At 41.7% G+C, this 13,320-nt stretch overlaps 1 protein-coding gene across 1 annotated transcript in view; it reads left to right on the top strand.

The window, feature by feature from the left end:
* AFF3 (ALF transcription elongation factor 3) overlaps positions 1-13,320 on the top strand; it is a 263,998-nt gene that overhangs the window by 148,327 nt on the left and 102,351 nt on the right. The window contains exon 7 of the mRNA XM_063393447.1: positions 806-857. Within this exon, the coding sequence (XP_063249517.1) occupies positions 806-857 (52 nt within the window). The remainder of the gene's footprint in view (positions 1-805; positions 858-13,320) is intronic.

The following is a 13,320-nucleotide window of genomic DNA, read 5'->3' as shown; positions in this document are numbered from 1 at the left end:
AGCAACTGGGCCTGACTCAGCAGAAGCAGTAGCACCCCACCTGCCAGCAGCCTGCTTCCCACTGTCTGTGCTGTGTAACTAAATTGTCCTGGGCACATACATGCTTTTGGATCCGAGATGGGGATCATCACAAGCTAGCATATCAGGACCCGTATGATTCATAAGGAAATGTGAAGAGGCATCCCTTGGGCCTCTGATGCTTCTCAAGCATTTGGGTACTTGACTTCTCCTGGCATTGTGTGCCTAAGGCAACAGAGCAAAGAGGGTTTCCCCAGCCCTCACTGAAAGAAGATAAAGATCAAATCCTTAACGTGTCAAAATGCATGCAAACCAAAATATCCATTGGTAAAACTGTGCCCTGATCATTGACTCATTGTCTCCTGCTGGTGCTGTATTGCTTTGTATGAAACAAATACTGTTCCTGGAGCAGGGTTTTGGAGAGAGTGCATGTTGTATGGAGTGCACTCTCAACAGCAGAGCTGTAGGGCCCTAGAGAAATCCTTTCCACTGCTCCAAGGTCTGCTATCCCTAGTAAAGCCTATGTCCTCTAAGCATCTCCTCTTGTGGAGTTTCTCTGCCTGGCATTTCCGGAGCAGGAGTCAGTAACAAGAAAAGTCAGGTCAGGATTGAACCCCTGCCTGCAAACGCTCCAGCAGTGCCCCTGCAGCCCTGTGGTTGCCTCCACAGCTGTCTGTGTGTGGCAGGAGTGGTCAGTGTTAGCCATGAATAAAGCACTGATGTGTCACGTCTGAGCAGTTTCTATACTTACCCATTTCTGATGTAATTTTCTTCTTCTCTTTTAAAGGGAAAAGTGATGTAGAGCCAAAGACCCCAGAGAAAAGCGCAACCCATACATCGTAAGTCACATTTGCGTTTAAGATTGGAGAAGGCAGCTGTGTTTTTATCAGATTTGTTGGGCAAAATAGAATTTGTTTGTTTTCATTAAGATAAAGCTCTTTCACTGATGCTTTTCGTAAAACGGCTTTTTAGATAATGACTAAACATTAATTATTCCTAGAACTTCTGCATGCTAGTAAGTCAGCAATCTTTGCAAGTGAAATGGCTCCATATCACACTGAATAGATATGAGATTATTTTTGTGGGTGTGCAAGGCTGGCCTTTAGAACCTTACTTCAACATTACCTTAATGCTGCTGGAGTTTGTCACACTTGCTAAAAAACATCATGTCACATATGCCTTTGATGTACTGATGTAATTTTAAAAGACTGCAGTCTGCAGCTTCACCTCTGAATTACTTGAAATCCAATTACAGTTATCTCTGGTCTCTCATGATTTTGTTGATGTTTTTGAATTAACAAAAGAAGTCAAGAAATAGATAGGAACAGGCACTTGTAATATATCAGTGTTCACCTTCACTTTAGGGCAACAATAGAAGCTTTTACCATTTTTTACTCAAGTATACAAAAGACTGAATTGTTTTGCCAACATAAACCAGTCTATGAAACAGATGGGCTGCAAGTTAAAAAAATTTAAAAATAGCATCAGTCTTCCAAACTAAGCGAGATAAGTGATTTTTTTTAATAACTACCAGGCAGGAGCATTATGAATTTCTGCAAAACCATTCACCTTTTTAATCCCATCTGAGAGAGGGAAGTTCTTGTAGCAGTCAGTCATGTGAGTTTTAGAGTGCATCTGGCCCATAATTTATGTTTTCTGATTCCTGTTATTTAAATTCAGAACATTATATCATGTAAATCTCACAAGGTATCACCATTTGTTATATGGCCAAAAGTAGTCACAGAAGGAGGTACAATAACAGTGATTTATTGTGGGACATTTCGATTTCTGCTGCAAATGCGCATTAAAAATCTTCTGGAAATTAATCTGGAAAAAGATTTGACACGGTGTAAGAAATGGCTTGTCCTGCAGATTGTGTTGTGGAATGTAATTATAGTATGCAAGCACATTTAGGCAAACTTATTAAATGAATTAAGCATTAGCAACCTTATGCCTTCTGATAGTATGATTGCTAGGGACGTTTAATAGAATGATTTCAATAATTACCATTTTTTAAAAATAATATTGCAATAAAGACCAAAAGAAGAAGGGTTTTAATGCCATCTGGAGGTATTTTGGAGAAATGAACACATTTATTTTTACTGATATTTAGCAATATGTAAAACATAAGCCATCCTCCACTATCGGTTTTTTGTTTCTTCTAATTAGTATTTTATTGATGAAGAATGTCCTTTTCTTCTTTGTTGGATTAAAATCCTGTAAGATTTCTGAACCACAGTATCTCTGAACCCAAAATATGGGTTCAGAGGTACACCCCAATATGGTTGTGGGTTGGATTTGAGATTACCTGCTGGGTGATACAGTGTGTCAGAATCTGGTTAGGTGTGAAAGGTTCCTTGCCTAACGAGATCTTGGAACCTTCTGAAACTGTGCTGTCTACTGGATACAGTATATTTATAATGCATATCTTTAAATTGTTAGTGTATTCTGAGGCCACCCCACAGCATACACTGGTTCCCAGAACAAGTTTTAGAGGCAGAAACAAGTGGTTATTGTTGATGAATGACTACACTGAGGAACCAGAAGTCCATCTAGTTAGAGAAAATCCATATAAATGGAGGCAGGAGAAAAAATAGGAGAGGAGAAGAAGGGAATCAACAATTGCTGTGTCAAAAGAGAAGGAAGAAAGTGAGAGGGATACAGTTAAGAAATAAGAGAAGGAATTGCAAACATCTGGTTTTCGGAAAGAGATACAAAACTGAGAATGGTAGAGGAGAAAAACAGAGATCAAAAGCCGAAGACAAGTAAAGACATTAGCAAAATAAAGATGTACATGTTACTCAGTAGAGGGCTGGATCTGTGAGTGTTAGTGAAGGAAAGTAATTCACGCTGATGTGTAGGCACACACCCATGCCCCAGTTATCTTTATGCTACCCTGCTGTTGGCCTTTCCCAGGTTTCTTCTCTTCTCCACCATCTTCTAGGACAGCTTTTTATCCCTGGTGTCTCAGGCAGTCACAAATACAGAGTTGCTCTGCTCTTTTGGGGCCGTAGCCACTCGTAGCTGTGCACACGAGGCACAGCCAGGAGAACCTGCAGTGCCCACCTGCACATGGACGTGTGAGCCTGCGTGCCTGTCTGTCTGCAGATGGGTGTTCTCCTCCATGCCTGGGCAAGAGCTGCAGCAGTGCCCAGCTGGGAGCCTCAGGGGTGTGCAAGGGGCATGAATGCAGCCAGGGGTCCCTGTGGGTCAAAAGGCTGAACCCTCTTGCAAGGTGTCACTCCCCTCAGAGCGTCAAAGGAGCCCAGCTGGCATCTCCTGGCAGGGGTGCTAAAAAGGAGCAACACTGATGTAGGAGAGAGGTGGCACGTTCAGGCCTTACAAAGAGAAACTGTGGATGCACCTCACTGTGAATCAGTGTTTACCTGTGAAAATGGAACAAACAGCAAAAAAAACCCACCATAAAGTCGTGTTTGCCTAGAGGAAAACTATGGAAAAGATGGGGAGGATTAAATTAATGGGTTTTTTCTTGAAAATGTCTTTTTTATTTTCCTCAGGCATGTTACAAGCCTCACACTCTAGCCAAGCTTATATGATTCAATGGCAGTTAATTCATCCCTGTGCAGATATACTGCCTCCATCCAAACATTATTTATGCAGCTTCAAAGGACAGGTTGATTACCCTCCTGAATCAGGCAGTGAGGCATTTGTGAACCAAGCATCAACATGACATCTCCTCTTAAGACAACCCTTGTGCTTGCCCACTGGGCTCCAGGTCCTCAAAAACAAACATAACCCTGACAGCTGGAGCCCCAGGACTGTCTGTAACCTCTGAGAGTACAGAACCTGAGAGTGCAGGGTGCGTGGGGCTCTGTGCAGGGGCTTTGGGCACCAGAATCATTTGGAACAGCATTATGCATAGGGGTTTTTTCTGTATGTCTAACTCCCTAGATAGACTCATTACAACATAGCTCTCCACTGATAATAATATTAAACATTAAAAAAAAGTATGCATTAGATGATGCATATTAATTGATGCAGCATCCTAATGAGGCAGATGAATAAGGGCAGTTATTGCAATGCTAAGGATAACAGAGATTGATTTAGGAGAATAAGACTGATGCAAAAGTGGGAAGGAAATCTAAGCAGAGCTGTATCGTTTTGCACAATATTCCTATGGCTTTCACTGCCTTGGCATTCAGAATAATCACCTGAGCTGGTGCTGAAGAATTGCAATAAAAGGTGCAAACAATACAAAAGTGTTAAGCTGTCTGGAGTCTTCCCCAGTTGATTCATGTTCCTTGTAATTGAATGCTTTTAAAGCCATGAGCATTCCGTATTTGAAGGGGTTTTGTTGTCGTTTTACTCGATATTTATAGCTCTCTATGGGTCATATGGTTATAGCTTTGCTGAGCATTTTCAAACTTCTAGGACTGATCAGAAATATCTAGTGACATTTTGTTCTTTCGATTTTGTGATCAGAGGGTCTATTTTCAAAGAAAACTTGTACAAATTTTATTAGAAACATCTAATTTTTATTAAAATCCTTCCCCCCCCCCCCCAGTTTTACCACCAGAGTCTGGAGGACTGCATTAAGACATGGGTATGGATGAAGGAAGAATGACGTTGGATCTTTAATATTTGCATTTACAGGATTTTTAGTCTTTCTTTGGCACATCTATATGTCCTTTCAGTAAGCCTCAGATTGTTGCAATTAAAACTTTTAATTTTATAAAACTTCTGTGCAAGGCAAAATTATTCCAACCAGTGCACCTGTTTCAGAGGACCTTGCAGAAACTCCACAGAAACTCCTCCCTGAGCCAGGGGTCTGGGATCTTCCATCTTCCCATGTGCAAAATATGACAATAATTAAAAAATGGCACAAATACACGAAGCGCTCAGCGTGACTCCCGCTCTTGGAATGACTTTCGGTGTACTGTCTGTTGTGATGTTCTTCAGAATCTTTGTGTTTGTAAATGATTTCCAGTTCAGACTACCCAAGGTTAATCATGCCTGACTGTGATTCACTGCTATGCATTTACCTCGACATTTCTAGTGCACTTACTTAATGATATCAGGGCTAGCAGCTAGATACCTCAGTGCTGTCTCTTTATTAACCCTCCCACAATTGTTTTCATGCTGAGCTGCTCCAGATTTTCCCCTCCCTTTTTACAAGGGAATTAACTAAGATTGAGGGAGGCTTTTATAATTTATGGCAGTTGTGCAGGTTTTCTCCTTTGCTAATACTCTCTGAGAATCCCAGTGATCACTCTTGTGTGTGTGTGTGTGTGTGTGTGTGTGTGTGTTGACTTGTTTGCTTTTGCCAGGCAGAAATAGCTTTGGCTCTCTTCCTTCCCTGTACTGGTCCCCAGCATCACGTGCAGAATGGTTTGCTCAGGGGGATCTTCATTAGCAGCAGTGAAGTCAGCAGCTCCTAAGCTGCCCATTTGCAGATATTAGTGTTACAGTTTTTTGCCAATCCAACACCTGCTCATCATTCTCACCACCATGATTCTCCTTCAGGAAGGAAACATCATGTTGGAACAACATCACTGCTGTTCTTGCTTGACTTGACACTCTTCTGTTGGCACATGCATCACAAGTTGGTTCTTTCTTCCTCTGTTCTGTCTTGTCCCTTCTGTCTTCAGAGTGGCTTACAGATACTTCATTCAACAGCCAAAACCACCTGCTGGTTTCCCCTCCTGCAATGGGAAGCCTGAGGCAGAGGGGTTACAAGGTGCCTGCAGAGAGCAGAGAGAAGCAGTCCAGGTACAGGTGATCCGTTTGAGCGGGTGCTGCCAGCTCCCCATCCAGGCCTGAGCCCTCAGGGAGCTCATCCCCTCACATCTGGCTGACGTGTGGGCTGGACCTTAAGTCTCACAACTGCAACCTGATGGGACATGGAGAGTTGGAAGAGTAGCCTTAATCCCACCTCACTTCACTGAAAGCCCTGGTGCAAGTTATTTTAAATTAACCTTGGGCTTTTCCCCAGCTAAAATAATGAGACCACCGTGAAGACTATCTCATTAATATTTGTACAAAGTGTTGAAAAATGTAATGTCCTGTGAAAAAAAGCTGAGGATTACTCACCCAGAACAGTAAAGGAAATGGGTAATAGTTTAAGTTTTCAAAGACAGGCTTGGGTAGTAAATGGTAAATGTCCTAAGGGGTGCCATATGTAGGGAGAAAGGGAGAGCAGAAGCTGCTGCCTTTCCCAGGTGCCTGCAGACCTGGTGATCAGTGGCAGCTCTTGCCCCATCACCCGTCCTCTCCCCAGAGTTTGTCTTGGGACAGGGGTCACACAGTTTAAATTAGAAGGATTTGACTTTAGTCTTGCTGAAATGGAGGAAGAGATGTCAAATAGAGAAGGGACAAAGCACGCAAGCTGCAGAGGAAAAAAACCCTCCAGCGGTACATCTTCAATATCCTTCTCTTTGTTTGCCAAAAGGACCATGATGGATCAAGTCAATTGAACCAGAAAATAGCTAACAGATGGGCCTGGAGGACAGTGGAAGGGGTGAAATGCATGCTAGTGAGGAAGCTGGTTCCAAAAAAGAGGGCTGCACAAACTTTTATGGGATATAATCCACTTTTCAGCTTTCAGATTAAGGTACTGGGACAACATCCTAACCTCTTACAGCTCAGCTTGTGGCTGTTTTAGATGACAAGGACATCTGCAGCAGACACATTAGCCAGTGATTTAGTGAAAACTCTTTTAGTAAGGCTACAGGCTCAATACAGGGCTGTCCTGGAGTGGATCAATCTGCTCATGATCCACAGATGACCCTGCTATGCTGAGAAACACAACTTCCAAGGGATGGTAGCCAATATGAAATAGCACCCTTTATGATAATTTCTGAATTTTTTTGTTTCTGAAAACTTCAATATGTCAGTGGCTTTTCGTGTGTATCTGTGATGTTTCTGAGAGAAGCCTTGCAGTCCATGAAAAAAAAAAAAAAGGAAGAAAGAAAACAACCCCTTACTATGATGAATGAAGGCAGTGTTTTTCAGAGTGATGGAGGTCTTTAAAGCTGCAGAAGTGAAAGTCTAGTGTTTATCCATGAACTAAGTCTCTGGCAGAAGAAGAAGGCTGGCTTCATTGCACTATTCCACCTGTTTACTTGAGCCTCAGCTTGCAGAGCTAACCCCTAGCACTGCCAGATTCTTACTCTGCTCAGCCAGTCCAGCCGGGCAGCTAAAATTTTAAAATCCCCTCCTCAGCTCTCAAATTTCCATGAAAAAGTTCCTCTTTCCTGCCCTCTCCCCTGAAACATTACCCTTAATTCATGTACAGAGTGTTTCTCTGTGTGTTAAATATATAAACTGTTAAAAATGTAAGTCTACCATAACTTCCCACTCCCAAAAATAAAGTGATTTCACCTATGGGGTTCATCAGAGTCACTGTGGTATTGTCACAATGCTGATGTGAACCTTTCCTGCCAATTCCTAACCTTTTCTGAGCACAGATTTTTTGAGTTTACAGAGCACAATGCTGCTGATAGTTCACAAAAAAACCCTATTGTAAGTTGATACCAAGAAGTCTATTTTCTTCAAATGTTATAAAGACATTTTCTTGGAAGACACTTGCTCACACACATCTTGACTGAATCTGTCTTTAAGGTCTACAAAGTGAAGGAGAAAGAATAAATTTGTATTATTGGTCATTTTTTTGCCATGTAAAAGGTACACACATAGTAGCCAAAGTTGATACAAGTAAAAATAATCTTTAAATAGCACCTACAGCCATAAAAAGGTCTCAGAACCCTGCAAGAAGATGAGTTGGAGCTGATTTGTTTGGTTTAGAAAGAAAACATATGGAAACCCAATCTGACCTTAATTGCAGCTGTGGTTTTCCTGGGACAAAATTGAGCTTCTGTTGATTTCAGGTCAGACCAAAAAAAGCATTATCTGAGATGTCAACAAAAATGGGGATAGGTGAATGCTAAATAAAAGTACTACTGAGGTCTGGGGAAGTTTTGTTTGACTTAGATGGGGTGAGATAGTGCTTTCACTGTCCTATTTTTAAATGCTATACCTTTTACTATATATCCTTTACCAGATATAACAAATAACTTGCATTAACCACCCTTATGGCTCAGTGCAGAGTTTTATTTATAAAGTACCCTTGATACAGGCTGTCTTGTGTAGCACCTTCACCTTGACTATCTAGCTGTACTCTGCACACCGTAGGAAAAAAATAATTAGTCGCAGGAAGCTGCCCTCGTTTTGATGCCACCCTTGGATCAAAGCTGAAGGGGAAAGTGGTTTTATGCAAGAGAAACCTTCACTTCAAAACAGCAGCTTTTGTCCTATTGGAAAACTTGATATAATGCAGGGCATTATTTCTAATTTTATACCAAGTCAAAAAATGCTTCTGTATCACCAGTGTTCATTGAACACCATTTAGAATAAAGCTGACCAACTTAACTGGGTAAAATATCATCATGCTTGAGGAAATGTTTTCCTGTATTACACTGCAAGCACATTACTTTTCTCTCAGGCACTGTTTTCCTTGGACTTTGTCATTTGTAAGGGACTAATTAGGAATTTTGTATGTATTATGTATTAGCTGAGGATACGGTGGTTAAAGAGGGGTTGCCAGGAAAATCAGGAGATGCAAGTACCTGGGAGGAAGTCTATTTCACTGGAAATGGCTCCGTGAAGGCAGGCACCATCGACCCCACTCTTTATTTTCTCTGAAGAAAATGATAAATGGAAGCTCCGCATCTCACACGTTGGAGTCGCGGTGTGCGTGGTGGTGGTTTTTGCTGGGCTAAAATTCCTGGTTGCCAGGGTAACACATTTTGGAAATTCTCTACTCTGGGAGAAAGCTGCTGCAACTTGAAACCTGCCGTAGCTGATGCTTGGCAGGGGCACCACCACTGCTGGGAGTGGGGGGCTGCTGGCTTTGCCCAGGCGTTTGGGGCAGCAGAACAAAACAAAATGGGTCCAAAAGAAGAGAAGAGTGATTGGGAGCATTTGATACTTCCAGACTTCCAGCATGTCATAACCTGATTCTTTTCTCCACACCATGTCAGCCAGAAGATGGGGGGGGTTACCTCATCTCAGGGCTGAATTGCTGGGTGATGGGAAGAGGTGTGTGTGCGCTGGAGGGTGGGGAGAGGAGGAGGAGGGTGAGAGGGGAGGAAAGAGAGATACAGGGTTCTGGCTACCTGCCAAGAAAAATAACTAACATTTTGCAAAAGAGAAATCCTAAGACTGAGGTCATAGTATGGAAAAAGTCTGTTTCACAGACTCTTGAGCCTGAATACAGGCCAAGTTTTTTAGGGTTTTTTTTTTCCCCTAACTGCAGGCATCCTATTAACATTTGAACACTAAAGCTCGTCCAGGAACAGAAAGATTTTGGAATCTGAAGTGCCTTAGTTTTATATTTTATTGGTACACAGATACAATTTTTTAATAACAAGCAAGTGAGATTCTGAATGAGAAACTCCCTCATTTTGCTGTTAACTTATTTTCTGACTATGAAGAACAAATTAAAGGAATCTAAAGAAGTGCCTGTTTTTCCCACAGAGTGACCAACTCGAAAAAAAAAGAGACATTTCAAGCTTGGTGGACAACTTTTTATTTGCCATGCGAAATACAAAAAGATACTGAAACCTGAAATAATGATGAATTTTCCTGTGTGGAAAAGTCCAACTGTTCAGCCATGAATAGCTATGATTTTTTTAAACCTTTACAGTGGCAGGCTGGCAGTTTCATGACAAATTACTTTTCATACCTAACTAAACAAATTATTGAAGTTCTTCTGCCTTAATCTTTGGATTTGGATTAAAAGTCAGAGTGTGGATATTTTTTAACTGGGGAAAAAATAACCCTTTGGATTTGTTAGGATGTTATTGCAAGCAAGTTTTCTGGTCTTTGATTTGCTAAGCTACAACTGGAGTCTGCCTTCCTCAGGGTAAGAATATTTCCACATTATCATTTCACTTGTGGTATTTTAAGAGGGAGAATATTATATCTCAGCGTGTATCTTGGCTTTGTGCATTCTGTTCTTTGTTTAGCATGCAGACAAGCTTCATCTCCCAGAAGAGATATGGAATATATTTATCAGCAATTTTAGAACTGATGATAGATTTGACAAGCAAGCAGGGTGACACACTGAAGCTATCAAAGCTGGAGATGAATCAGGACAAAGGTTTGGATGAGGTATATTGTTCCTGAGATTCAAAAGGATTATACTTACTGATCATTCCAAAATCAGGGCAACTGCACCACTGACTTACAAAGATAAAAGCTAAGTTTTTCCAAAGGAAAAAAAAAAAAAACAACCCACAACCACATGGTTTGATTGCCCCACAGACCTTTTATGGCAAAATTGTGCAATTACAGCTGGCATTTCTACATGCTGATTTTTATTAGTTTTGTAAGCTATTTTGTCAGGATTCATTTGTGCTGATTCCTCCTTTCATGGCATAAACTGTAAGCAATTGTCAGTAGAGAAAAGGAATCTCTCAACATATTTCTTCAGAGACACACTCCAGGATGTGTGATAGATCAGGTATACAAAATTAAAACAGAACTGATCTGTTACTTGGTAAACACGTGAACTTAGTGTATATTTAACTGTATTAGAATTTAGTGCAATTATGGGGAAAAATCCAGTACATTCACCATCAGCTTTCCTATTATCAAAGCAGAGCAGACAAATCAGCACAAATAATATCTTAAAAGTATTTAATTGCACAATACAGACAAAGAATGAACAAATTACCCTTTTTTACCTGGCTTGATGACCAATTTTTGTGGCATTTAAGTGGGCATAGAGGGGGTCTTCTGTTCTGAAGTCCCGCAGGGAGATGAGGCGGGCATCCAGATGTGTGACCTGTCTTGATGGAGGCCAAATACAGCAGATGAGTAAGCAAAAGGTCTGGGGCTGGAAACCCCAGAACATCACAGAACATACCCTCAAGAACAATTTGCCATTGCTGTGGTTTATACTGGTTTTAACTGTTGGTCTTAAGAAACAATTCAGACCCCTGCATGCACGAAATCCATGTTTTCCTTACAACATACAAAAACGTGATATGAGGCACAAACTTTAATACTTGTAAGCAACAGCAATTTCTATACACTTCTATGGAAGAAACAAAGCCTTTTGCCACAAACTGTTAAAATAATTTGGGTTTTCCTCTGTCACGTGGGAAGATTTTGATCTCATAAATAGTTATAGACAAGCGTGATGCCTTTTAGCAGGACTTCTTTCAGTGTTATTGTTTGAAAGACGAAGAATTCCTGTGGGTAGCTAGATTTCTGCTTGTGCTGCACTGCCCATCTCCAGTTCAGCTAAAAAGCATTTCCCCGAGAGCAGTAGGCTTTACTGTGAGCAGCCTCAGTAAAGCGGGATGACTTGCATGTGTAGGAAAAAGGGTTTGCTACAGAATGACTGCACGTGGAATGATCAGGAGAAAAAAAAAAGAGGAAAGTGTGTTTGTCAGAGTGGGGGTCTGCTCCTCCACATCCCTCACAGGTGCCATCAGCACCCTGAGCACCCTGTCTGTCCCCCAGCACAGCAGTCCCAGCACGGCTCCGCTGAGCGAGCGGAGCAGCTCCGAGGCAGGAAACGCACGGCCATCTTCAGACGGATGTCCTGTCCTCTCCTGAAGAGTTTTACTCTTGCAGGCTTTGTATTCAAGAGAAGGAAACCTCTCCCTGAGCCTTTTGCAGGTATTTCATTACTGTCTAGGAGTGGCTGGCTGATGCCACTCTCCAGCAGGCATGCTCTTGTGAGCAGCCCCACAGCAGCATCCTGTGACTGATGTTGAGTAGGCAGGAGTCAGGGACCAAAGTGCCAGCTCTGAAGCCTGGGAGACAGTGGAATAAAGAGAGAAGGGGGAAGATCAGAGGGATGGTAACAGAAGACTTGCCATCCAGGATTTTAAAGCTTCATTACTATATATAACACATAATACTAAACAAATATAAAGACATATGTAATGCATAAACAATGAGAGGTGGGCAGAAAGCTGGATGCTGAAGGTAAGATGTGTAAAAGGACCTATAATACTGATAGTAGGTGGACAAAAGTAGGTGGATTACTTAATAACCATCCTCTCCAGGCCTTGTGAAAAGATTATATAAAGCAACAGCCTTCCTTTTAAAATTATTTTGATTTATCTTTATCTAACAGCAATGGCCAAGTATCTCTTTAGCATGATCCCATTTGGCTCAATGACATTGCAGAGCTATGAATTCAGGATGAGAAGAACAACTTTCTGTGCACTGAAGAACATAAAAGCCAGGGTGCCTAGCTGCAAAGCAAATACCTTCTGCTCAAGCCGCTTACGTTTTTCTACTTGAAAGAAATTAAAATCTCATCTTATTTCTTTGCATGCTCTTGTCATCCACTCAGATTTTTTATTCAAGTAAATTCTCTGAAAATTCTTTTCAAAGAATGTCTTCTGTATGAGTTGCATTAGCTTTAAAGACTCACCAGGAAGAGCACAGTCCAGGCTGACACTCTCCCATCAGAGAAGGAACTGTGTGACTCTTATCCTACAGTTCTGCAGCTCAGTTAATTAAGTATGTGATGTCCTAAGAAGCTGCTGCCTCCCAAAGCCAAAGAGAGGAAGCTGCCAGACCCCATTTCCATCTTTGACCACCAGACACAGTGACGTTCAGAGACTTTCCACCCATCACACCACGTTACACAACTCTTCCCCTCTCCCCAGCCCACAGTGTTGATGAAATTAAGTAGCAAGAAAAATTAACCCCACTGTTGTTGTAATGCAGCTGGGTAATGTGTGGCTTCATTTGCTGCTGCAGGAGCACATGTGTTTGATGCTTTGGTAGTGTGGCTCTGTGAATGGGCAGAGGGGATCCCAGTAGAACAAACCTGGGGTACAGCCCCAAAGCCCTGCCCACTCTCCAGGTACCCTTGGGCACCTTAGGCCCAATGCAGGGTGTGATTTCTGATTTCTCTTTCCCTTCCTTGTTACTTGCTGTTTATCTGCTGCCATCTACCACCTCTACTTTTTTTCCTTCATCTTCTTCCTTGCTGCAATCTCTCTGCTGTTTTCCTACCATCACATTCCTGGTTTTGTCAAGATTCATCACCTGCAGCCTTATTTTGTATTGTTTTTCACCTGTGTGGGCACTCCCATTTTCTACTTCTTCCTTACAAAACCTGTCTCTGTATCTCCTGAAAAATAGAAAAGAAATAAAGAGATGTATGTAACAAAGGATACAAAAACTACACCCACAGCAGCTCAGGTTTCTGGATTAGTGCGTATCATCATTTGCCTCCTTTCTCCCTTGATTTTTCCATCATGTCATCTCTGTTTAATGGTAAAGACTAACTTTTAACTCCTTTGTCAGGTG

This window comes from Prinia subflava, chromosome 3 (genome assembly GCF_021018805.1).
Source record: "Prinia subflava isolate CZ2003 ecotype Zambia chromosome 3, Cam_Psub_1.2, whole genome shotgun sequence".
Taxonomy (NCBI): Eukaryota; Metazoa; Chordata; class Aves; order Passeriformes; family Cisticolidae; genus Prinia; species Prinia subflava.
This window is presented reverse-complemented; position numbering and strand designations above follow the sequence as displayed.